The sequence below is a fragment of the Lactuca sativa genome, chromosome 5 (genome assembly GCF_002870075.4).
Source record: "Lactuca sativa cultivar Salinas chromosome 5, Lsat_Salinas_v11, whole genome shotgun sequence".
Taxonomy (NCBI): domain Eukaryota; kingdom Viridiplantae; phylum Streptophyta; class Magnoliopsida; order Asterales; family Asteraceae; genus Lactuca; species Lactuca sativa.
This window is the reverse complement of record NC_056627.2, coordinates 5,191,587-5,217,316: the sequence shown is the minus strand read 5'-3', so window position 1 is coordinate 5,217,316 and position 25,730 is coordinate 5,191,587. Positions and strand designations below refer to the sequence as shown.

Sequence of the window (25,730 nt, the reverse complement as noted above, 5' to 3'; positions counted from 1 at the left end):
AATCAAGATGCTTCGATCCGATCGAGGAGGAGAGCACCTAAGTCTTGAATTCCACGACTATCTCAAGGAATGCGGAATAGTTTCGCAATTGACGCCACCTAGGACACCGCAGTTGAATGGTGTGGCAAAAAGGCGTAATCGAACCATGTTAGACATGGTTCGTTCTATGATGAGTCGTGCTTCACTACCTATCTCATTCTGGGGGTATGCCTTAGAGACTGTCACCCATATCCTTAACCAACTCCCTACAAAGAAGGTTGTCAAAACACCTCACGAGATGTGGACAGGGAAAGCTCCCTCATTGGCACATATCAAGGTTTGGGGTTGTGAAGTTTTTGTAAAACGAGAAATTCACTCAACCCAAGGAGGAAACTCCGGTTGAACCGATTGATGAGTCCTTACCTCTTAGACGTTCTGAAAGAGTTAGAGTTCAACCCCAGTTTTATGGTTTTCATATTACTACCGAAGGGGATACGTATATTAGTGATGGTACACTAATAAATCTTGATGAACCTAATAGCTATAAGAAAGCCATGGCAGGCCCAGAGTCTGTAAAATGGAAAGAGGCGATGGACAGCGAGATTCAGTCCATGTATGAAAACCAAGTTTGGAATTTGGTTGACAATGTGCCCGGACGTAAGACGCTTGGGTGCAAATGGATCTTCAAGAAGAAGACCGGCGTGGATGGGAATGTGCACATGTATAAGGCACGATTGGTTGCGAAGGGCTTTACTCAAACTCCCGAAGTTGACTATGATGAGACCTTCTCACCAGTTGCTAAGATAAAATCTATTAGGGTGACGCTAGCCATTGCTGCATTTCATGATTATGAGATATGGCAGATGGATGTCAAGACCGCTTTCCTTAATGGGAAGTTGGCTGAGGATGTTTACATGGCTCAGCCAGAGGGTTTTGTCGATCCGAAGCATCCCAATAGAGTGTGCAAGCTTGAGAAGTCCATTTATGGACTTAAGCAAGTATCTCGCAGATGGAATCTTTGCTTCGATGAGAAAGTTAAAGAGTTTGTATTTGTACAAAGTGAAGAGGGTATCGTCGGAGGATAACCCAACAGATCCGCTTACAAAGGGACTGAGCAGGGTTAAGCATTTGCAGCACGCTAGGAGCATTGGGCTGAAAGACGATATTAGTTTAGATTAGATAGTTTTGGAAACATGTAATAAATAAATGTAATTGACATTCGATGATTAAATAAAGGAGTATTATTTATAAGTAAAGCTACTGTCTTATGTTAATTGTTTAACTATTGTTTCACTTTGCATGTTTTGACTTCCTGAATAATTGAGTTATTAAGAATAATCGAATTATTCGAATGGCCCACAATCGTTCATATGTTGGAAGTAGGTATGAATGAAGATTGTCATGAATTGGTGTGTAGATTATCTATAAAGGTATTAGACATAACAAAGGTTTGCTACAACGTTCATGAGTGCTTAAGTTTTGAGCATTGGAATAAACCCGTGCTTGCTGGAATCACTTTATGGAATAAGATACAAGTGATCGCAAGACGATAATATCATATGGTCTTAAAACCAAGATATATGGTTTATTGTTTATTAATTGGTTGTGCATATAAGTCAAAGTTTATATGTTACTTTTATCCTAAGAGGGTAAAAGCGATATCAGGGCCCCTCGATGATTTGATTTGACTTATGTGCCGGGCCCGGTCAGGACTGAATTGATGTGTTCAATTAAGTTCTATGTCAAATGAATCTGAAATCGAGAAACCAACTGCTGGACGATAAGTTCCATAAGATTGTCCGCATAATATCTGAACAGAGGACTATACGATCCCTTATCTAAAGGACAGGATACTGATAAGATCAGAGTTTGACAGCGTCTTTGAGAGCTACGATTGCTAATCGGATTGTGTTTGCATATATAGTTACTAGACTTATCAAAGTGGGAGACTGTTGGATTAGTGTCTAAGGCTATAACTATATTTGGTAAGTATTTGACCCGGTTGTGCATGGTCCTTTTGGGTTGCCTTCACCATAGCAACTTGACAGGATGATTTGTTAAGAGAGTAGAGATATTATTGTTAATATATTATGAGAATAATATATTAAAGGAATAATAATGTTATTTGATTAATATAAGTCATATATTAATTGAGAATTAATTTGGTGACTTAAAGAGTTTAATTGAATAAAGGGGCATAAACTGTCAAATGTGTGATAGTTGTGTTTTGGGCTATGTATCCTTATGGATAAAGGGTGGACGGATTTTAGGGTTAGAGGACCATAAAATCGTCCAAGCCTAGTATCTAGGAGGATCTTGGATTGCTTAGGGCCTAAGTTATTCAATTAGGGTTAAAGGTGAAACCCTAGTAGCTCATAGTATAAATAGATCCCTAGGATGAGGGAAATCGACACTCATGCAAGGCAAGGAACCCTAGAGCCGATTTCTCACCCTCCTCCCTCTCTCTCAAGATTATTCTCTTGCTAGTTGGTGTTTGTAAGCCATTAGAGGAGTGACAATTGTGACTCTAAGCTCCAAGAAGAAGAAGTATCAAACAAGTAATCCAAGGTATTATTCTAGATCCTAATTCATATGATTAGATACAATTGTTTACATTAGATCTAGTATTGTAAGTCTTGGATACAATGCATGTTCAATTAGAGAAACCTAGATCCAAGCAATTAGGGTTTGCATGTGCACATAGGAAAGTTCTTATGGCTCAAACCCATCAAAAACTTAAGCCCCAAGGTAGGAACTTTCAAGAAGAAGTTCAAGTGCTACAACTGTGGCCAACCGGGTCATACGGCTTCGGAGTGCCCGCAACCTAAGCGGGAAAACCGGCAAGCAAACATGGCGAATGATAACATGGAGTTGGTGGCCATGATAACCGATCTCACGGCTATGGTTTCTGAAGTGAACCTCATGAATACAAATTCAAAGGAGTGGTGGATTGACACGGGAGCTACTCGTCATGCGTGTCATGATAAGAGTGTTTTCAACACCTACAAAGAAGTCGAAGATGGTGAAAAGCTCTGCATGGGAAATGCAGCTACCGCGGATATCAAAGGTGTTGGTGATGTCATTCTAAAAATGACTTCGGGGAAAGATGTGAAACTTAGGGATGTTTCGTATGTTCGTGAACTTCGTAAGAATCTATTGTCGGGTGGTTTGTTGGATCAATTTGGTTTTGAGCTTGTGTTTGAGCCGTACAAATTTGTTTTGTTCAAAAATTGTATGTTTGTGGGGAAAGGATATGCCTTGAATGGCATGTTCAAATTGAATGTAATTGTGACAAACAAAATGAATAATGCAAGTTCTAGTTCTGCTTATTTGCTTGGTGTTCAAATGTTTGGCATGGTCGCTTAAGACATGTAAATTATAATTCTATTAAGGGACTAATTAAACGAGACTACATACCAAAACTTAATATTGACTTAAATCACAAATGCCCCACATGTGTTGAAACCAAACAAACTAGATTATTTTTTCAAACAATCAAAAGAAACATCGAACCTCTTGATTTAATTCACACTCATTTGTGTGATTTAAAGTCAATTCCTACTCAAGGTGGAAACAAATACTTCATTACATTCATCGATGATAGCACGAAATATTGTTATATATATTTACTCAAAAGTAAAGATGAAGCAATAGACAAGTTTGTCTTGTACAAAAATGAAGTTGAGAATCAACTCAACAAGAGAAATAAAGTAGTTAGAAATGATAGGGATGGAGAATATATCTCTTCTTATGCTGAATTTTGTGCAAAAAATGAAATTTGTCATGAATTCACATTAACCTTCACCTCAATCCAATGGAATTGCTGAATGAAAATAAATGATAACGCCATGATAATTAGTTCGGTGTAAACCAGTCAATTTTTTTCTAGACTGATTGTGTATCTTCTCATACTCTTGGGGTGTGTAAGTCGGTTATTCAAACTCTATAAGACTATAACTGCTGATATGGACTTTTAAACCTTTATCGGCCTTGGGGCTCTCTATTGAGATAAATTTTATGATTACATTACAAGTCTAATAGAAACCGACTAAAAATGTCGATCAAGCTGAATGATGATGGTTACTCTGTTGAGACTTTATCTTCAAACTGACAACTTAGCAAGGCTTCTTAGGCGGTCTGAGAAGTACTTCAAGCTGTTGCAGTCAGCCTCACTTTGGGTTTGGGAAGACACTGATGCTCGCATGTCATGGAATCTTCAACAGCATATATTTACAAAATTCATCTACAACAACATATATAAAATAAAACCCTCTCTCTCTCATAAGGGGTAACAATCTTTGTCTTTAAGGATGATATTTTGAGAGCAATTTTTGTGTGAGTTTTGTGTAACCGCGTGAGAATTCGTATCAAATCTAAGTTTTCAATTTGAATTAGATTGGTAAGAATTGTAAATGTGTTCTTCACCCGCTTTAGAATCTGTACTGTAATTTTCCATTGATGAAATGAAATTTTACATTCCATTGATTATGTTGTTTTAGGGTTTTAATTGATTATTGTTCCATTATTAGTTTGTATTATCTACAACTCAATTAATTCATCAGGAACCAACACTATGAATGTATAGTATAAACTTCTTGTATTGAATCCAAGTGACTATTTTGTTGCTTATCCTCTATATGGTAATATGGCCTTGTACTTGTTCTATAACCGTGTTACAGTTAAGATGTTTCAAGTGTCAATGTAGTGCCCTAAGCATCCACAATATTTTTTACAGGATAATTCAATTGGTTTGGTGGTTATTTATGATTATTGTCTCCTTGATCAATCACATAATAAGAACGAGACCCTTCCCGGAGGTTGGAGTCTCAGTTCGCCCCACCTGTGTTTCGAGAAACAGGTAATTTTCCAAAGAATAGTGAAAGACTTTTTTACTTTTTATTTCATGCCATAAGAAATATACGTTCCTATGGGGCATTATTTATAATGTCCAGCTCAACCTAAACAGATCCTTAATAACAGAAATCCTAAACAAAATCCAAAGACCAAATCGACTGGGATGGAAAACAATTATACAAGCTGATCTAGGTTACATACTTTAATTATACAAGCTGATCTATGTTACATACTTTTGTAAACAGGCTTATAAGCTGTTGGAATCAGGATAAGGTCGTTTTTTCTTCCAACGGTTACACCAAAGGCTTCAGTCATATCAAGATCCTTGTTGTCTGTTCCATCTGCCAGTTTCCAGTCAAAATGGTAGAGTAAAGATGCCAATGGAAGCTCAACATTTGCTAATCCGTATGAAATCCCAGGACATATTCTCCTTCCAGCTCCAAAAGGTATATATTTGAAGTCAAGTCCTCTGTAATCCAAACTGCTGTTTCTGAATCTCTCTGGATGAAAACTTTCAGGTTCATCCCAATACTTGGGATCTCTGTTAATTGCCCATGTATTCACTATCACTCTGCTCTTCACAGGTATTTCGAATCCTTTCATCTCACACCTCTCACTGTTTTCTCTAGGCAGTCCCAAAGGGCCTGGAGGGTGCAACCTCAAAGTTTCTTTTATCACTAATTCTAGGAATTCTAATTCTTGAATACCCTTCTCATCAAATGTTCCTCGTTTGTCAAACACCTGTCTAACCTCAGCTTGTGCCTTGTTCATTATTTGTGGATTCTTTAGTAGTTCAGACATTGCCCACTCAACTATTATAGAAGATGATTCACTTCCAGCACTGAAGATATCCTGTGAATGGTATAACAATGAACAAATTAATAAGCTATTATAACAAGATGCATGAAGATGGTTAATTACTAACCAAGATAACTGCTTTGATGTCATCAGTAGATAAGGGAATTCCAAGGTCACCACGCTTCTGAACTTTCAACAAAACATCTACTAGGTCTTTATCCGCTTCATCTTCACCATCTGCTGAAATCTTGTGTTCTTCAATAACATTGCTCAGAATTTGATCAAACTGTTGATGAATCTTGTCGAGTTTTGGTCGGGTTTTACTAAAGAAGGCAAGTAGTTTCCATGAAGGGAAGAGATCCGTAATGCCAAATCCTGCTCCAAGAGCTACGCTTTCATTAACAAGCGAGATGAATGCGTCTTGCTCTTTACATTTTTTACCAAAAGCCGCTCTTGCAGTGATCCCATAGATTAGGGATGAGAGACTCTTTCCAAGATTAATGGATGATCCTTCACTAATGGAGTTGATGAATTTTGACACCTCTTCTTCTCTTACCCATCTAAGTGACTGGACTTGCTTACTACTCAAAAGCTCCAAAGTGCAAATCTTACGGAGCTGCCTCCAGTATTCCCCGTATGAAGAAAACATGATGCCTGCACCATTATATCCCATCACATACGCAGAAAGATGGAAAGGCCTATTTGCAAAAATGGCATCATGTGTTTTCATCACTTGTTTTGCTGTTTCGGGTGATGAGGCGACAAAAACAGAAAGCTCTCCAAGCTGGAGATGCATCAGAGCTCCGTGTTTATCTGCCAAGTCTCTTAGGCGATGGTGTGGAAGTGATCCAGCAAGATGATGAACGCTTCCTATAACAGGAAGCTTCCATGGCCCTGGAGGTAACTTTGGTTTAGATTGCTTCAATAGTTTCAGAATCATCAATACCAAGAGTGTGAACGCAGAAAGGATTGGAAACAAGCCGAAGCTCAGCTCCATCAGGGTAGTTATGGGATTTTGAAAAGAAAATAAGGAATACGAAACTAACAAGATCTCATAGGTGAAGACTGAAGAATGATTTATGTTTATATTGTTATCTTCCTTCTTGACTCTGTAGATGCTTTAAGTCAATTCAGAAGATGCTGTTTCATAGATTTTAACCTGCTATATTGAGATTGTGACTGCAATAATTTGTCAATAAAAAACGATGTTTGATGTAGTAAACTGCAATATATTAATAACAAGAACAACACCATGTGTGGGCCTTATTATTACATGATTTGTATTTACTTATTACATTAAGTTCTTACATTATAAATATATTAACATATTAAAAAATAGTTTTTTTATTTTTTTACAACCATCCGGATAACATGAGGTAAAGAATATGGTGGTGGTTAAAAGTGTCACAAGTAAATCCGGATAACATGAATTCGATGGGAGTGACATCAATAACCAATAAATTGAGGTAAAGAATATGGTGGTGGTTAAAAGTGTCACTAGGAGGCAAGTGACAGTTGCGGTGAGGAGGGTGGTGAAGATCACAATGAAGTAGGAAGATAACATGAGGTTAGACTTGAAGGAGTTGACTTTTACTGAGGACAGGGCCTCATATAAAAGGATGTGCAAGCTTAATAATCATGACTTTACTCTGTGTGTGTGTGTGTGTTATTCACCATTGTGGATTTGTTTTCTCACGCTTCATATGCCGAAGGTCTACCTTTGTTTGGAGTTGGAGGTACACCCTTGATATGATTTCTGAAGTAAAACACATGGATATGAACATATAACACGAGATCGGAAAAAAAAAATGCAGAAGCTCATTACAATCAAAGTTGTAGTTTACAATGTGACATTATGCTGTCTAACAAGTATTTGTGGTGTACGTCTTTTCTTCCAAGGATCAACCCGAGAGCTTTATGCAGGCGCAGGATGGTAGGCAGTTGGTATCAGATTCAAGTTTGCTTTTCTTCTAACTGTGACACCATACGTTTCATTCATATCAAGGTCTTCACTTGTCATTCCATCAGGAAGTTTCCAGTCAAAATGGTAGAGCAATTTGATGAGTGGAAGCTCCACATTTGCCAATCCAAATGACATTCCAGGGCACACTCTCCTTCCACCACCAAACGGTATGTACTCGAAATTAATTCCTTTGTAATAATCTATTGAGCTGCTGAGGAATCTCTCTGGATGAAACCTCTCAGGATCTTTCCACCAAATAGGGTCTCTACCAATGGCCCATGCATTCACAATAACTTTGGTTTTGGCTGGTATCTCATAACCATTGATCTCGCATCTCTCCCTGCTTTCTCTGGGAAGCAACAGAGGGGCTGGAGGGTGTAGTCTTAGAGTTTCTTTAATAACCAGTTTTAGGAACACAAGTTCTTGAATACACGTCCCATCAACTCTCCCTCTTCTGGTGACAATTTCCCTTATCTCAGTTTGTGCCTTTTCCAAGATTCTTGGGTGTTTGAGCATTTCGGACATCGCCCACTCTACAGCTGTAGAAGATGTTTCACTCCCACCACTAAAGATGTCCTGCAAAAGCCAATACCCTTTCAGTCGTGTGTTATCGGTGTTTTTGATTAAAGTATTGAAACTTGATTATAGTCTTATTATAGCATACGATTGAATTACTAACCAAGATGACTGCTTTGATGTTAGCAATAGACAAAGGAAATGTTTGAACATCACCATGCTCCTGATATCTCAAAAGAACGTCCACAAGATCTTCATCTACATCACCCACAATAGTTTCCCCCTTTTTAGCCTGGTGTTCTTCAATGATGTTACCGGTTATCTCCTCAAACCTCCCACGAATTTTCTCAAGTTTTGCCTTAAATCCAGTGAGCAAAGGAAGCATGGTAGAAGAAGGGTAAAGGTCTGAAACATTGAATCCTGAAGCTGCAGCTGAAGCTTCCTTGACAAGTGCGATGAAAGATTCTTGATGTTTGCATTTCTTACCAAACGCCACCCTGGCAGTGATCCCATACGTTAATGAGAATATTCTTTGGCTAAGATCAATCGGAGATCCTACATGTTCACTGATAGACTTGATCAACTTTGAGACCTCTTCTTCCCTTGTAGACGTAAATGACTGGACCCGCATTGGGCTCAAAAGCTCCATGGAGCAAATCTTGCGAAGCCGTCTCCAGTAATCTCCATATGGAGCAAAAGTAAGGTTTGTAGCACCATTACATATCACAGATGAAGCAAAAAGGTAAGGCCTATCAGCAAAGTTCACATCATGAGTTTTCATAACCTCCTTTGCTGTTTCAGGTGAAGAAACAACCATTACAGAAAGTTCTCCAAGCTGCAGGTGCATCAGAGGTCCATATGTCTCCGCCAATTCTCTCAGTCGCTGATGTGGAAGACAGCTCCCAAGATGATGGATATTTCCTATGATAGGAAGTTTCCATGGCCCTGGGGGTAGACATGGATTTGAACATTTTCTTTTGGACAGCCTCCTCAACAACATGAACATTAAGATGAAAAAAGAAAAGATTATCATTTGGGATGAAAAAAATACAGGCTCCATGAGGCAAGTTAGACTGGTTTTCAAGGTAATCCTGTATTTTACCTCCCAAATTTTAAGAAACATATATAGGAATACAGTAGTTAATCAATTATGCTTGCATTGAGTCGGTCAAATTATAGAGAAGGACAAGTGTAAGAAGACAAAAGTTATCATAGTGAAATTCGGTATCTTGATTCAATCCCACAAATTTGAAGGGTTCAAATTCAAATCTCACATGAAAGAGAAAATTAAAGAAGACGGTTTGAATTGTGTCGTTTTCCATAAAACCGATTCCTTCGGAGCAATCTGTTTCATTTTATCAGAATAAACAAACCGGCAGTCCATCATAATTACAACAAAGGTATCTAACCCACACAACAACAAACAAGGGAAACAAAATCAAAAGATAGATTTGACTTTAGAGTATAATATAGTGAAGCAGAAGACGACTTTTCACTTGATTAGATACATGATACTTTTAACAGTAGCATGAGTAAGTTATGATGATAAACAATTTCAATTCTTAATTTCTAAATAACATAATCATAAAACTCAATATGTGAAGTATGATCCATAGTATGGCTAGGAATTTTATCAAGCTTGACCGGATTATCCTTCCCTCCAATCAACTTAGCAGGATTCCCAACAGCAGTAGTTCGAGCGGGCAGATCCTTCAACACCACTGACCCTGCCCCAATTTTTGCCCCTTCACCAATCCTAACATTACCCAAAACACAAGTCCCTGCCCCTATCAAAACCCCATCTCCAATCTTCGGATGTCTGTCCCCACAACTCTTCCCGGTCCCACCCAATGTCACATTATGCAAAATCGATACATTGTCTCCGATCACTGCCGTCTCTCCAACAACAACTCCGGTGGCATGATCAAACAATATCCCGCTTCCGATCTTAGCTCCGGGATGAATGTCCAAAGCTAAAACCTCAGAAACCCGATTCTGGATCAAAACCGCCAAGATTTTTCTGTTTTGTGACCATAGCTTGTGTGCTACTCTATGAGCTTGACAACCAAGAAACCCCTTAAAATGAAGGAAACAGTGAACATAGCTCAAACAAGCTGGGTCCCTTTCCTTTACGGCCTTTAGATCATCTTTTACAGCTCCAACAATATCTTGATCGCCTGTGAGTACATCCATGAAAAGGTCATGGAGGGTTCTACTAGGGAGACTAGAACTTCCGAGCTTTGTGGAGAGATGATGAGATAGAGCACTCTCCATGGTATGATGAGATAAGATTGATCTAGAATAGTAGTCTGACAGTATGGGTTCTTGGTCAACATCAGATCTTGCTTCATCTTTCATTATCAGCCATATATCATCGTCATCTTGCTTATCGGTTCCATGTTTAGAGCTGGATTCTGTGTGAATCGTTGAAATGGGTATGCAGAAAAACTGATCAAGAACTTGTGCTCTTGAATCATGAACACAAACAGCCAATTGATCATCTTGTTGTTTGGGTGAATCGGTGAAAGGTATTTGTGGGTGTGATAAGGGATAAAAATGGGGTAAGGATCCAACAAAATTAAGTGACTTAGAGTGGAGACGATGATGAAGAACTGAGGTCAGAAGTGAGACCTTAGTCTTCATGGAGAAACAGGGAAAAGAGAAAATAAAGAATTTGACCAAAAAATAAAAGGATTTTGAGGGTGATTTTGGCTTAGTGGGTGATGTCGGACTGTCGGCATAGGTTTAACGATTTTATACCCCTAAAAAGGCAATTACGCAATTTATGTAATACTCTCTGATAAATAAAAATGATTTTGTCAAATGTTTTTTTCTCGTTTATTTGACATTTGTCATTTTCTAGATTTTTTGAATTATTTAATATCTATTTATCATTTTTATATATTTTTTCATTTTTAATCAAATTCCACCTATTAAATATCATTTCATATTAATTAATTTTATTAGTATATTAATTAATATACATAATAACTTTCTATTTGTGAATTCATCTTTCTATTAATATATTAATTATTGTATAAGTATATTAATGTAGATAATACATTCCATTTGTGAATTCATATTAATTAATTTTATTTGTATAGATTAATTAAGATTAAATTACACAAATGGTCAATGTGATTTACCAAATGTCAACTCAATTGTTACTTATTTTATTATGAACATGGTTTTTGTGGTTATCAAAACTTACATGAATGGTCTTTTTTGTTCACATTTTTTTACTTTTGGACCTTTTAATAAACTCATGTAATATACGGGTTACACACCTAGTACAAAATAAATATGCTTGTACTCTATTTTTATTTTAAGATATGTATTTTTAACATCAGTATTTTATAAATTATAATGAAACAATATCCTTATTAATCCACGAATCGATCATGATTTAAACATAGGATATTAATTAAACTAACTGCTTGTGTTTACTAAGGGCCGGCCCTAGGGGTGTTAGGGCCTCGGAAAAAATAGGCCCGAAAAGCATATGATTAACTTAATAACTAATAATGTTAGTATTATATATAGCGTGTTTTGTGTGGTCTCAAAATTGTTTCGGTGCATTTGGTTAAGGGCACACCACTAGTTATCTAAACACCGTTGTTTGATCCTTCCGGATGTGCATCCATGTTTTTTTTATGCCAAAAATATGCTCTATAAATTAATAGGAGCGTCTATTGTACAAATTGTATCTAGATGAGTCGTTGTGAGTGCATAGACTTTTAGGATAAATGTCTTGGTTCGATATCAACTGGTCCTTATTTTTTCTCTTGATGTTTTCCATTTTAATATATTAATTTTAATTTTTAAACAAAATTGTATAGTTATTTTGGTTTCTTACTTTTTTTATGTTTTCTATTAATCCAAATGATACGATTAAATTCTTATTCTTACCATTAGTTAAAATCTCAAAAATCTTAAAAGTTAAAATTATTAGAGTCAGTATTTAACTTTTAATTTAAACAAAAATCTCAAAAGTTAAAATTATTTCATGTAGTGTTTAAGAACAAACTATTGGACTTTTTTAATTAATTTCCAGAATATTTCTGTATTTATCTTTTTTAGACAATTGTCCTTTTATATAATTTTAAATATTATAAAATTTTCATCTATTTTTGCATGTATATAACAAATAAAAAACTACAACTTTCAGCTATCAGTTACTAGCTAAGTTTATTAAATGTTTATGTGTTTTACTTTGTTTCTACATTTATTAATCAAGTTGATTATATTTTAACTATCATCATATTTATTATAATATTGTGAAATTCATATGACATAAATATCATCTTTTGATATTTCATATTTATTACTGTGGACCACCATAAAGAGTTATGGGACTGTAATTGTGCAAGTTGGTCAGAATAGCCTTAGCATGGACAATAGTGGAAAAGTCATATGGACTTGGGATAATGATATTAAGTCAAGTAACAATAGTATAATGGTGAAAGGTTTGGGTCTTATCTTTTCGAAGTTGAAACATAAATGTTTGCTTTCTCATCACATGTTCCACTCTAAAACTTTTTGTACAAATTTGTTTTTCCAAATACATTTTTTTTATATATCCATATTGTTGGAACATGTTCATTAGCTTTCTCTAACACCTGTAAAAACTCTTAAATATGTTATTTAATAAAATTCCATGAAAACTGTCGAAAATTTCACTGCAGGGTCGATTTTTTTGTTGATGTATTCATTCCAATTTGGAAAATATGTTTCAATCAAAACTTGTTAATAATCTTACCTCACTAATAAAATCTTATTGGATATAATTCTAACATGATTATCTACACAGTCATATCAAATTCACACAATTTTCATTAAATACATAGTTAGACTTTAGAAGAAGCCCATTTTTTTAATAAAAAACCTTACAAAATCTAAACACCACTTCCATCATGGACACATTTTAACTTACAAAACCTTCCTGGATTTATTCCTTAAACAATGATTTGTTCAATTTCCACTAAAAGCCTCGTGATTTTTCTTATTTTCTTTAAATTGATATACGCATTACATTTATCCGAGCAAAATACCTTAAACGGATCATGTATAAAATTTTCCATGTTTACCCAAAAAGTTAGTACGGCTTTAGTGAAACAAAAAACAAAACTTGGACATGACCACCACACTTAACATAAAACCCGAACATTTTTAACGTCAGTCTCAAGCTCAATTTGGTTTTTGGTTTTTGGTTTTTTTAAATCTTAATAGTTTATAACCTTTTTTTATTCAATTGATGATAGAATTTGAATCTGAAAAACTTCAAATCAAATTTATGATAGAACTTAAAAGTTAGAAGAACAAATCCAGATTGTGTATCTACTTTAATAAATGAAATTTTTTTTTGTCAAATGTAACTCTTATTGATTTATTGATTTGGTCACATGTCATTTTGTGGTTATTTTCAATTAAATTTTTTCTACATGGCATTTTGTGGTTTTTTCCATTTTATTAAACACATAATATTCAAATATAATAATTGTAATAAATGTAATAATAAATGCACATCAATTTCAATAATTGACTTTCCTTTTAATTTCAAATTTTTAAATTAAAACTTTATTTTTTTTTTTTTTTTGGTTTTTTTATCTAAATTATTTGTTTAATAATTCAGTATTTTTCTTATAAATTCAAACTTTTTCATATGTTTAGAATTTTCATATTTAAATTTTTTTAAATGAACCCATGTAATACATGGGTATTACACCTAATATTCAAATATTGGCTTTTATCTTTAAACAACTAGAGCTTTTTTATATTCTAAACTCCATTTTGTGGTGTCGTAATCTGTAGCTTTTCTATTAGGCGGAGAGTACTTTTGTAAATTTTTAAATACATGGATTGTTCCTGAAAAAAATCTACACATACTTTTATGTAAACTACATGGATAATTTTTATAAAACTACTGGGATAATTTTTATAATTTATTTTTCTACGAAAACATACGGCCAAATCTCAAACCCAATGACTACTAATTTCCCAATTGCAATTAGATAAAAATTTGGCGTGTATACACAAATAGCGCAAACTGAAAAGCACAACGTTCTTTGAGCATTTTGTTTTCAGAATTGGACAGCATGTGTGAAATCTTTTGGTAGTTATATTTATAATGATATACTAAGATTCACGAAACGATTTTAATGACTATAATAACACAGTAAACGACAATCATAACCTAGTCCAGTGTTACAATCAGTACCACAACATCAACTGATACAGAAACGTACCAAAAGGCCAGACCCTTTTTCCAGAGCCAAATTCAACCAGTGTACATCTTCCAATGTACAATGTACAAGTCATCTCCAAGCTTTGGAAAAAAAAAGGTCTTCCTTTTCACTAAAAAGGTGGTTACAAATTGGAGGCACCCAGCATAGGGATAGGGTGGGTGCCCCTGGTTAGGTGTTCCCTAAAACAATCAGTAAAAAGGTACAAACTCTAACCTCACTTGGTCCCTCCCCTCCCCCTCCTATACACAAACTTGGGTTTTGTTTTTTCAGTAACTCATGCCAACACTTGAACTGGATTTGCTTCAAGATTCTCCTTTAAAGTTTCACACTCCATTGCTACTGCTTCTCCATTATCACTGGTATGCTCTCCTTTTTCACCAATTTCGACATTGTTGTTGTCATCATGGACTGGAGTTGGGCCATTCTCTTTCTCATGTAACTCGGGCTTACAATCAGTGTCACCCTCTTCAAGTGGTCTGTTGTCGTTGATGGTTTCAATGGCTTCAGGAGAGCTTTCTTGTTTGATTTCCTTAAGATTTGCAGGCATGGATGAGAGGATGTTAGGTTTTGTTTCAAGATCAACCCAACGGTCTCCCACCCAATCTCTTGAAACTCTAATGTCTTTTCTGTGTAGTTCAAGAAACAATGTTTCGGCTGTTGTTCGCAAAACAGAAGAAGAAAAAGATGGTGTGAGAGACAAGACAAGAATCAATAAATAAATAATTGTTAGAATTTACAATTTATTGCTTACTGGGAACATAAACTTGTACGTCGGAATCACCGATTCCAACTACTACTCCTTCCCACCAGCCATCACTCCACCACGCGTCCACCGGGGAACCGACCTCAAAAGCAATCGTTTCCGTTTCCGTTCGTGCTACTGCTGGCCTTATAGTTGGCCGACCCGAGCATCTCATTCCGAGTTTGTCAGGCATGGCCGATCTCAAAGCTGAAACCCATTCCTTAAAACCAAACCAAAAACAACAAGTCAACAATCACTTACTTGATTCACTTTTCTGCATTTTGTAGGACACAAGACCATTTCAAATGAAACTGTCCTTGTAAAGTATACTGTACTTCCAATATATTTAGTAATTATTTTAATAATAATATATAAGTTATGAGGTTAAATGCAAGAAATAGCCATGTAATTCCATTGATTTGTTTGTTATAGCATCCTACTTGTGTCATTTCCTATTGCAACATTGTATTTTCAAAAATCTATCCAATTATAGCAATGTGTTATCTATATACAAAGCAATTCTCACAGCTATATCTGGCGTTAGCCCTCATATATTTAACAGGCAGAACAAGTATTACCAGATCAACCAAACCCGTTTTTATAGTAGTTTTGCAATATATATTATTTATATGAATCAGGTTCAAAATTGCCTAATGTATGCTCTGAGTGTTTAAAACCACCTAACTATTTAATTCGAAACAACTGAACCGTATCTTCAATAAAAGTTCTTGGCTTGTTGCAATATATTAATCATTGGGTTAAATGCACCAACTAGCAATGTACTTCCATTAATTTCTTTGTTATAGCATCCTACTTCTGTTTTTTCCTATTACAAAGCAAATTTAACTGGCTAGATATTTCAAAATATAATGTCCTAACAAGCAAAAAAACTAAAAGTGCAATGCTATAATTGACTAGTGTTTTTTATAAGTCAAATGCCTTAATAAGAAAATAAACTGAACGTACAAAGTTGCAATTGAATTCACAGACAAACAAAGGTGGGTTGCTATTTCTTGCATGTAGCCCTTAATTATTTACGAACCCAAACTAAAATTTTATCATATATGAAATAGAAAGTCTTAAAGCAAATACAAATAGGACTTCATACCTCAAGATTACCACCTCCATCTTCGTCATTCAAATCATCATATTGAACTTTCAATTGTCTCCTAGAAACTTGCAACACAGTACACCTAAACCAGCATCCACGAATCCCACTATCTTGGCACAACAACTCTATCTTTTCACCAACCTTAAAAACCGAATTATCTGAAGCGAATTCCCGATTCTTGACATACTTTGGGATTAGCCTCCTTCTCAACATCTCATACTTGACATTCATACTCACCGACTGAGGTTCACTCGGCATCACCTGCCGCCCTCTCGAACTCCTTGGCCTTTTCACTCCCAACTTAACATTATCTTTATCCCCCAAGCTATTATTATTCTCATCATCTTCAAGATAATCAGTATCCAAAATCGAAAAAATCGGCTGATCAAAATACCCACACAATTTACTCAATTTAAACGGCTTCACACGGTTGTTCTTGAACTGTCTTGAGCAATGATGCACTCGGGTTAATAGATCTTCCGGAAGGATGGACATGCATTTCTCATAATGCTCATGTGTCATGACAATGGCGGGCCCATCCACACACTCGACACTGATAACTTGTGCATAAGGTGTAATGAAAACCTCTTTTGGGTGAGGATTTCGAAGAGTGACAACAGCTTGGACTTCTTGATTGTGGTGAAACCATCTCACTTTTACCTTCTTTTGGCCCTTTCGATCTTCATACATATCTTCTAGATATGCAAGATGACGTTTTTCCTCTTCGGCCATCACAAATACAAACGATTGTACCTGAAAATCATCATGTATGTTACAAATTTTACTAAGTAAATCTCAAATAATTTAACCAACTTACTGCTATTGTAATCCCATTCCTGCAAAAGGCTGGAAAATGCTTCAGTTGTTTACCGCAGGTCCACGCTACACCTGACCACACTATGTCAGGTGTACGCAACTTTATATTTCTTGGAAGACGATTTTGATACGGAGCACTAACTCCCGAAATATCATCACTTTTAGGGGATTCTGAATTTTCAAAAAAAAATGAATGAATGAATGAATGTTACTCTACTAAAGCTAGGGTTTTATCATATTTCATGAAAGATTGTCTCTTTAACGAGAGAAAATGATATAGCATCAAACTTACTTTAGGTGACAAAATGAGAACTTTTTAAGCATATGAATCAAACTACAACTACAAGACTATTTTTCTTTTACTCGAAGACAACAAACTTTTTGACCTAGAAGATGGAACGATTTCATCATGAGAGGTAAGGTAAGCACTGGATTGTGCAGGTTTTGTTCGATCGCTAGCAAAATTTACATCTAGAATTAAAGAAAATTTGACGAAACAAGCTGAAAGATGAAAGAACGGGTCAAGGAAATACAGGAAACTTACTGGAATGTTCACCTTGGCGGTGCTGCTTTGATAGCATGGAAGTAAGCCAGTTCACCACCTCTCTCCTTGATCTCCATCTATACCCAGCATTGACTGAATTCTGGGCCTCGTTGACCTTTAAGAACTCCTCCGCGACCACATAAAACATATGCCTAATGCTCCTCTCGGTTCCCACAACTGCAAGCACCGATTCCCCCGATATATCTTTCAGAAAATAGTGCACTACCCTCTTACCCCTTTCCTTTGAAACGAATAGCTCTTTCCACTCCACAAAGCATTGACTATTTGCAGCCATGTTTGGAACAAGAATCAGTATATGCTGAATTCACTAATAACGCATGTCAGAACCCTAATTTACAAAAGTAACAATGTAACCTAGACCCTACCCACCATGAATTTTTAACAAGAAAACACTATCCTACAGTTCTTACAAACCCTAGTTGCCAGAAACAAATGACTAGAGGTGTATATGAGAAATTTTGGCAAAGGGTTCCGTAAGCCAAAGGAACCCTATTCAGCTGCCAAGAAACCCAACAATTTTGGAAGGAAATAACACCAAATCCTCAACAAATACATACCAAAAGTCTTGATTGAAACCCCAAAACTTGAGAAATACAAAACGGGTATCCCGTGAAACTAATAGATAACCAAGGTACTAGCTAATTTCTTGAAGATCTGACTGTAATACACGAAAAAATCTCAACCAGTATACAAAAAGTTCGAGACTATGGAAACCCTTGAGAACTATGCCAAAAGTATCTGATAAGGCTAAAGGGCGCCTCTTTTGTGGTGGTTGGAGACGGCAGATGATGGCGGTGGTTGATGCAGGTTCGGGAAACAGTCGAGAAAGGTGATATTCTTCTTAGCAAGATAGATATACATATGTACCTATAGGTAGAAGAAGAGGATGAGAGAGAGAGATGAGAACTTTGGGGATGTAGTCAGAATGTTAAATTGAAAAACTGTCAGGTGGTTTAGAGGGTTAGCTGATGGTGGTGATGGCGGTGAATGAATGTAGAAGAGAAAGGTAGGATGAGAGAGTGGTGGCCGGCCGGTAGGGAAAAGGGGGCAAAACCATCAAGAAATCATATTCTAACGGAGGAGGGTTTTATGTATGGTGTGAATGGTAAGAGGCAAGTTTATTGTGTAACCCTGTGGGCCCCACAAAATGACGCCCAGCAAGTCCCCTGCATTCGACCTCATCCCCCAAACCCCAAGGCATACTTCAGTATTTTAGAGTAATTCACTCGAAAATAATATTTGGAGGTGAGATATATATGTATAACTATTATTTTATTATGAAATAAATATTAAGTTGGTTACGATCAGTTTGTGAATACGTGAGAATACATTTCTCAATAAAGTGGCTTGTTATATATATATATATATATATATATATATATATATATATATATATATATATATATATATATATATATATATATATCAAGGTTGTAAAAATTATTTGACGGTAGTTCGACGGTCGACTGGTGTTAAGGGATTAATCGGTTTTGGCGGGAATTAATCGAGGATTAATCGTGGACCATAGATTATTAATAAAAAATTAAAATTAATTAAATATTAATATATCTTAAGAAAAACAAGTACTTCAAAATTAAAAAATAAGAAAATTTGGAATTTGGAAATTTGAAAATACGAAAATATAAACATTTTGGTATAATATTTGAAAATTTGAAATTTTTTGAGTAAAAAAAGAAAGCTGGTTTTTTGAATTTTTTAAATTTTTTTTTTTCGACTTTTTTGAATTTTTTTGACTTTTGTTGGCCGATTAATCCTGTCAAACTCGATTAATCATAAATTTCCGATTAATGTCCTAATCCTCAACAGTTGGAGAACGTCAAGCGATTAATCCATGATTCTGTCCTTACGGCCTAAAGGAAGAAAATAAATAAAGAATGTCAACCATATTCAGTGTATCTTTGATGAAAACCTATATTTCATAAATTGATTTGTTTGTAGACCTAAACAAACCAAACAAAATTGAGAAAATTGTTTTTGAGTTCTTTAATGAGCTCATTTATTTCATCAGAAAACAATAAATGCAACTAAAAACATATCAAGACATGATAAGAACGTTATTTATTTTGTTCAAAAAAATATATAAATGCAACAAAAAGATATAACCAACACTTGTTAATGTGCTTGTTTATTTCATTCCAAAGAGGCATATAAAAATCCCGCTCGAGAATTTTCTATTCACTGAATATCAAAAAAGTTGACGAAATTGGCACCCGGTAGGATCAAAACCATAACAAATGGCCAATATGGTTCCCTGCAACTATCCAAAACAACCCCACAACACAAAATCTTTATTTATGAAGTTAGTATTGGTTGTATCCATACCGGGTAACCGAAATTATTCCTTCCAAAATGTCATAAGAAACCACATCATTTCAACATTTATTTTCAGTTTGGCACAATGAAGAAGATTTTATTTCAAATGTAATAAATGCCCTTGTAAACAAAAGGGTAAAATAGGCAGTTACAGTAAGATGGTTCATTCGGTCCATCCAGAAAAGAACATGTTTGAATTTATACCCGCTAAAAGAAAGTGCCTTTTTCCATTGTAGTCATCAAGAATAAACGAACTGTTTCGAAGTTAATTGTAAATGACCTAATAAACAAAAAGAGTAAAATTTTCAATTTTCCACACTTAGATAGTTCAATCGCTCCATAAAAAAAGAAACGGAATTTTGGACATATAAGAAAACCTTATTTTTTTTCCCCATTTAGTCATCAAGAATGAAGTTTTTCTTTCATAGTTACGTATAAACGCCCTTGTACTTAGAAGGGTAAAATAGCATTTACTCAAACTCATAATTATTCATTCGGTCGTAAAAAGAAATATACTATTAAGTGTAAAAACATATGATTATGAAGCGAAACCTATTTTCCCTATTTACTCACTAGGAATGAACATGTTTTTTCATAGGTTACTTATAAATGCCCTAGTAAACACAAAGGTAAAACAACCTTTTACTCATATTCAAAAAGTTCATCTAGTCCAAAAAGCAAACTTAATGCATAAAACACTTGTTTTAGAAAAAATTTCTTTATCCACTCAGCAAATAATGCACTATAAAGAAAATTTTCACATACCTTGATATGACTTGCAACATTTTCCCTAGTAATTCCACCCATATTTGTCATATTAAGAATCCTTTTGGGTACATTTTCTGCATAACTTCCACCAAAAAATCAATTTTTAGTCATTTTTTATACACACCCGACGTATAAAATAATAGACTCACTCTCAATCACCAATATCATTAAAAGCGGCAACAAACTTTCTATGAAGATCAATCTACCAAGCAACATGAGGGTTCTTTTGAGCCTATGGATCATCACTTTCAAGTTTCAAATTAACAATCCATTTTCAATTCCTTGATCTGATTTATCATGATCGTTGTTTGACTTTTACTTTGACTTTGATTTTGATTTTGAATCGCCTAATCACATGTTGCATTATGTTCCTTAACTCCTCAACGTGAATAGGCTTCGCTAAATAATCATAAGCACCATGAGTAATCCGTTTCATTATAGGATCTGGGTCACTGTTTTCTGATAACACTGAAAAAACATTTTGAAAAACTTCACATTTATGAGAATACCTTTGCTGAAAAAAAAAACATTTTATTATATTTAACAATATGATTATCTTTTTGCACAATAGCACAAAATGATCACCAATTTGTTTCATCACAAATGTAAAATTGGTTTCTGGAAGGTCGTCCCCACCAAAAAAAAAAAAAAAAAAAAAAAAACCACAAAATTGAAAGTGAAAATTTCATTACGAAAACAAAAAAATTGAATATCAAAATTAATATTGTGAAATTGTTTTATAATAACAAAATTGTTCATATGAAAGTGAAATTATTAATATAGTTGGAAAATTGTTGATAATTGAGACCAACGAGTTCTAGAAGGTTGAAACCATGCATGTCTGTTGTAACGACCAAAAATTTCGTTTTAAAAATATTACTTTAGAAAACATCAATAGTTAAAAACATTGTTTGATCAACCATAACAAAACGTAAACCATGTCTAAAAGCCAAATCATACAATCATCAAAATATTAGAGTATAAATCCCAGAGAATCTCGTAAGTGCGGAAACCAGTGTGTGTGTATGATGTGCCGCTACCGCGCCGGCTCTTTCCCCTTAGACGAAGAGGTACCTGAAACCAAAACTGTAAACTGTAAGCACAAAGCTTAGTGAGTTCCCCCATCGTACCACATACCATACAAACAAATAATATGCATACTGTTAGGCTATTCTGGGGTGCCTGACTACCCGGTACGGCCATTCTGGGGTGCCGACTACCCGTGTCAAGCCATTCTGGGGTGCTGACTACCCATGTCAAGCCATTCTGGGGTGCTGACTACCCATCGGTCCTAACAACCTATCCTCGGGGACTAGTCCCCTCCTACTACCACTATCGCATATAACATAACAGGCCAGCATGCAAACATATCATCACGTACTGTCAGACATTTATGGGGTGTCTGACTACCCTCCGGTCCTAACAACCGAACTCTATTATTATCACATATAACATATCATGCTAGCATATAACATATCAGATAGTAGCAACCTAGATGATATCACAAAGACAATCATCTAACATACGACTCCTACTGGTGGGCCGGCATTGTGGCCGAAGACCCACCGCTACTGGAAGGTAACTCACCTCGAAGTAGTTGCTGCTCCGGAAATCCTCCGGCTGCAATTCCCACAACGTACTCAATCAAACACTGCTAACTGTCCTTTGGGTAAAATGACCATTTTACCCCTGATCATGACCTAAGTCAAAATCAGAGTCAACTTTCAGTTGACCCGACTTGCCGAGTTGGCTTTCCAACTCGCCGAGTCCCTACCCAAACGTTTGCCCTGAAACCCATTCCTACTCGTCGAGTTAGGCGACGACTCGACGAGTTCTCCTTCTTAACAGATACTCAAGTCCTTCATCCTACTCGTCGAGTTGTATGAACAACTCGTCGAGTTCATCTTCATCCGATGAACACTTATGCTAAGACTCGCCGGGTTGTATGAACAACTCGCCGAGTCTGTTCTTGATCTAAGGAGATTGCCTTGAACTCACCGAGTCAGGGCATTGACTCGCCGAGTACCTCCATAGATGAGTTCAGCTTCCGACTCACTGAGTCACACCCCGTGACTCATTACTCACTCGACACTACGAAAAGGGGACAAACTCGGAGACTCGTGAACAGACTCGTCGAGTCACATGAACGACTCGCCGATTCGTTGCCATGCACCCACTAAATACACAGATCTGCTCAATTCCAGTCCATGTCATTCACAGATCTGGGCTTCTAGGACACGAATCACACGTAAAGTTTCCAACTTTACGTGTAGATATTCACCAATATGGATTTTGGGGTTCAAAATGCCTCAAAAGGGTAGATCTAGGGTAAACAAGCAACATGGGTTCATAAAGCTAACAGATTTGAGCTCCTGGAGCTCAATCATGCCTAGATCTAGAGGCCAATCAACTTATTACGAAACATTATGCACCTACAAGCTTGGGAAATGGCTCAAGAATGTCTTAAATAAAGCCTTAAGCATAGAAACAGGGGAAAATGGGATATACCTCAATGGAACTGCTGAAAGAACACAATGATGCTTGGATGGCTTCCCTTCTTCTGGATCTACTTCCCTTCTTCTTCAAAACCTTCAAGAGCACCCAACAAATGCTTCAACTCTTCAAGGAACAAGCTTAAACGAGGGTTGGGAGCTCTGGGAGGGTGAATGGGGGTTGGCCTGGAGCGGATGTGCTGCTTAAATAGGGTGCAAACCCCTGAAACTTAAGGTTTCATCCAACAGTGGTGACTCGTCGAGTCCAGAATATGGACTCGCCGAGTCGCCAACTTAAACGTGTCCCGGGTCCCGCATCTACTCGGCGAGTCGGACCTGTGACTCACCGAGTCCAAGGCTAAAAGAAGAGAAATACTCAAATAAGATTTACGTACCAGGAACCATGTGCTACATCTGTCATATAAACATCAACCAATTTGAATATGTTTATGTTTTCCCTTAGCATATACAATGCTGTTATCGCTTAATTTGTGGTTGCAATTGTGAAAAAAAGTTCAAAACGAATTGATTGTTAACACATAAAGCAATTTTAAGGTCAATGAATTGAAACCCCATTAGCGAGGAGGGAGTCGTTCCCTCCCAACCCACTGCCACATCAATTTTTGTTTCTTCTTTTTCTTCATCTTTCCCAACCCACAACACTTGGAAATCCTATCTTTTTTGAACCCACTCAACCCACTTGTAACATCCGGATTCCCAAGTATTTTATTTTAATCATTTATTTTGAGTTAAAGAGAGGGACTCGACGAGTTGACGCCTAGACTCGTCGAGTAGGATCGCGATTCGCTGACTGGATTAATGAATGGACTCGACGAGTCTGTGCTAGAGGCAGAAACCCTACATCTTCGGGCTTGTGCCTTATTTAAGGGTCCTTATGGCCCTTATTTGCGGCTACAAGTCTAGAGAGAGAAACCCTAGAGAGCTTGAGCGAGTTGTGTGAGACAGAGAAAGCTATTTTGATCCATTGTTGGTATTGTTTTGCAAGAAGAAGGTGTTTCTAGCAAGAAAAGGTCAAGGGGGTTGTTATTACGTGGTTTTCAAGCTTGGATTTCCATTGTTGAGGTAGTAATTCGACCCCCTTCTTCTATTTAGCTTAAGATCCTTGAATCTAGGGTTTTCTATACCCTTTTTTTGCTTGAATTGATGAGTATGTTGTCCCTTTGAGTGTTAGACTATGGATCTGGACCTTTAGAGGTCCAAAGAGCCTTATCTTTCCTGCTTTATGTTGTTCCATGGAAGAAATGAACTTAGGTTGCCATTTTAGAAGTGAATTCATCAAAAGGAGCCCTTTATGTGTTGCATGAGCGTAAAGGTCGGACCTTTACGTGATTATTGGGTATGGGAAGGTTAGATCTATAGGATAGAGAAGCAGATATGACCTCCAAAGGTCATTTGAGTGTTGCCATGGAAGCAACTCGTCGAGTTCATAAGAGGACTCGACGAGTCGAGTCGGGGTTGCCTGCGATTCGTGACAGAAGTAACCTGTCGAGTGGAAGGTGACCCGATGTGCCAAGTGAGGCTTAAAAGGACTCAGAGGACCCGCGTGGACTCGCCGAGTCGCCCATGCGCACTCGACGAGTCTGGTCAAAGTTTGACCATTGACTAGAGTTGACTTTTGTTGACTTTTAGGGTCTAGTCAATGTTTGGACTTTTGAGCTATTGGAGGGGTAAAATTGTCTTTTACACTTCTAAAAGAACTTAGAGAGGGAATAGCCTAGCCTTTGAAAGTCGTATTGATTAGAGTAATTATTTTATGTGATTAGGCGGAGGCTAGATCAGTATTTCCGAGTTCGAGATTTACCGAGTTACTCGAGGTGAGTCTTCTCACTATACTTTACCTAGAGTGGTAATTAGAGTTATATGACAGAGTATGTTGTATGCTATTATATGATGTGATATCTATGTGATTTTGTACTCTGTGTGATTCAGAGTTTACAGAGTTAGGACCGGAAGGTCCACAAAGTTAGGGCCAGAGGGTCCACAGAGTTATGGGATTGGAGGGTCCCACTGAGACACTTTGACCAGAGGGTCATACAGAGTTATAGCCTCGGGTGACTAATATGTGTTGTATGTGGTATTTTGGTGAACTCACTAAGCATTTATGCTTATAGTGTTGTGTGTTATGTGATTCAGGTACTAGCGAGGACCGTGGGAAGGCGCCGACATGATCCGTACACACTGGGAGATTTTATGTATTTGAGATCTTGGGATTTGTTTTATTTTGACACCATGTGATACAATGGATTTTTGTGATATTTTATGAATGGAAGTAAAATAAAAATTGTTTTGAAAATTTACGCTGTTACAAGTTGGTATCAAAGCCTTGGTTAGAGGGATTCAGATGTACCTTTGGGAGTATCTGAACTTAAACTGAGGATTTGAGGAAGTTTTTCACAAAAGAAATAATTTTTCTAAAAGTAAAAGAATTTGAGAAAAGCGGAAAGAAGCAGTGTGTACGATCAGCCAACGCCCGAACGATGATTTCCCAAAATACCCTTACATTAGGTGTTATGTGACGTGATATGA

The 25,730-nt window shown here is 36.4% G+C and overlaps 4 protein-coding genes and 1 long non-coding RNA gene across 7 annotated transcripts; 1 reads left to right on the top strand and 4 right to left on the bottom strand.

Annotated features, from left to right (window-relative positions):
- Positions 1-3,926: 3,926 nt before the first annotated feature.
- LOC122198195 (uncharacterized) lies at positions 3,927-6,905 on the top strand. 2 transcript variants are annotated; one of them, XR_006192096.2, is made up of 6 exons: positions 3,927-4,267; positions 4,715-4,837; positions 5,079-5,279; positions 5,352-5,417; positions 5,623-5,694; positions 5,788-6,905. It is a non-coding gene; the product is annotated as an uncharacterized LOC122198195 (long non-coding RNA). The 2 variants fall into 2 exon arrangements; XR_006192095.2 differs by having other exon boundaries at positions 5,785-6,905.
- LOC111902257 (desmethyl-deoxy-podophyllotoxin synthase) lies at positions 5,044-6,628 on the bottom strand. Its single transcript, XM_023898108.3, has 2 exons — positions 5,759-6,628; positions 5,044-5,685 (listed from the first exon to the last, which is right to left on the bottom strand). The coding sequence occupies exons 1-2, from the start codon at positions 6,626-6,628 to the stop codon at positions 5,059-5,061; spliced, it is 1,497 nt and encodes a 498-aa protein (XP_023753876.1). The 3' UTR covers positions 5,044-5,058.
- A 524-nt stretch (positions 6,906-7,429) lies between the features above and the next one.
- Positions 7,430-9,386, bottom strand: LOC111902247 (cytochrome P450 71D11). Its single transcript, XM_023898097.2, has 2 exons — positions 8,274-9,386; positions 7,430-8,170 (listed from the first exon to the last, which is right to left on the bottom strand). The coding sequence occupies exons 1-2, from the start codon at positions 9,231-9,233 to the stop codon at positions 7,547-7,549; spliced, it is 1,584 nt and encodes a 527-aa protein (XP_023753865.1). The 5' UTR covers positions 9,234-9,386; the 3' UTR covers positions 7,430-7,546.
- Positions 9,387-9,539: 153 nt separating this feature from the next.
- On the bottom strand, positions 9,540-10,848 carry LOC111902248 (serine acetyltransferase 1, chloroplastic). The gene has a single exon (XM_023898098.3). It carries the CDS (start codon positions 10,751-10,753, stop codon positions 9,680-9,682), a length of 1,074 nt encoding a protein of 357 aa, XP_023753866.1. The 5' UTR covers positions 10,754-10,848; the 3' UTR covers positions 9,540-9,679.
- A 3,403-nt stretch (positions 10,849-14,251) lies between these two features.
- LOC111902246 (uncharacterized) lies at positions 14,252-18,756 on the bottom strand. Of its 2 annotated transcripts, none has more exons than XM_023898096.3 (5): positions 17,581-18,756; positions 17,026-17,195; positions 16,206-16,961; positions 15,107-15,317; positions 14,252-15,009 (listed from the first exon to the last, which is right to left on the bottom strand). In XM_023898096.3, exons 1-5 carry the CDS (start codon positions 17,861-17,863, stop codon positions 14,630-14,632), a joined length of 1,800 nt encoding a protein of 599 aa, XP_023753864.1. In that variant the 5' UTR covers positions 17,864-18,756; the 3' UTR covers positions 14,252-14,629. The 2 variants fall into 2 exon arrangements, with proteins under 2 accessions (XP_023753864.1, XP_023753863.1); XM_023898095.3 differs by having other exon boundaries at positions 17,569-18,752.
- Between the last annotated feature and the right edge of the window lie 6,974 nt (positions 18,757-25,730).

What these genes read in the sequence shown, in the direction of transcription:
- LOC111902257 (XM_023898108.3), bottom strand. Translation starts at nt 6,628, where the DNA reads ATGGAGCTGAGCTTCGGCTTGTTTCCAATCCTTTCTGCGTTCACACTC. An exon ending in ACATCAAAGCAGTTATCTTG is followed by an intron (nt 5,686 to 5,758) that starts GTTAGTAATTAA and finishes TACCATTCACAG; the next exon opens with GATATCTTCAGTGCTGGAAG.
- LOC111902247 (XM_023898097.2), bottom strand. Translation starts at nt 9,233, where the DNA reads ATGTTTCTTAAAATTTGGGAGGTAAAATACAGGATTACCTTGAAAACC. An exon ending in ACATCAAAGCAGTCATCTTG is followed by an intron (nt 8,171 to 8,273) that starts GTTAGTAATTCA and finishes TGGCTTTTGCAG; the next exon opens with GACATCTTTAGTGGTGGGAG.
- LOC111902248 (XM_023898098.3), bottom strand. Translation starts at nt 10,753, where the DNA reads ATGAAGACTAAGGTCTCACTTCTGACCTCAGTTCTTCATCATCGTCTC.
- LOC111902246 (XM_023898095.3), bottom strand. Translation starts at nt 17,863, where the DNA reads ATGGCTGCAAATAGTCAATGCTTTGTGGAGTGGAAAGAGCTATTCGTT. An exon ending in GGAATGGGATTACAATAGCA is followed by an intron (nt 16,962 to 17,025) that starts GTAAGTTGGTTA and finishes GATGATTTTCAG; the next exon opens with GTACAATCGTTTGTATTTGT. An exon ending in ATGGAGGTGGTAATCTTGAG is followed by an intron (nt 15,318 to 16,205) that starts GTATGAAGTCCT and finishes TTTGGTTTTAAG; the next exon opens with GAATGGGTTTCAGCTTTGAG.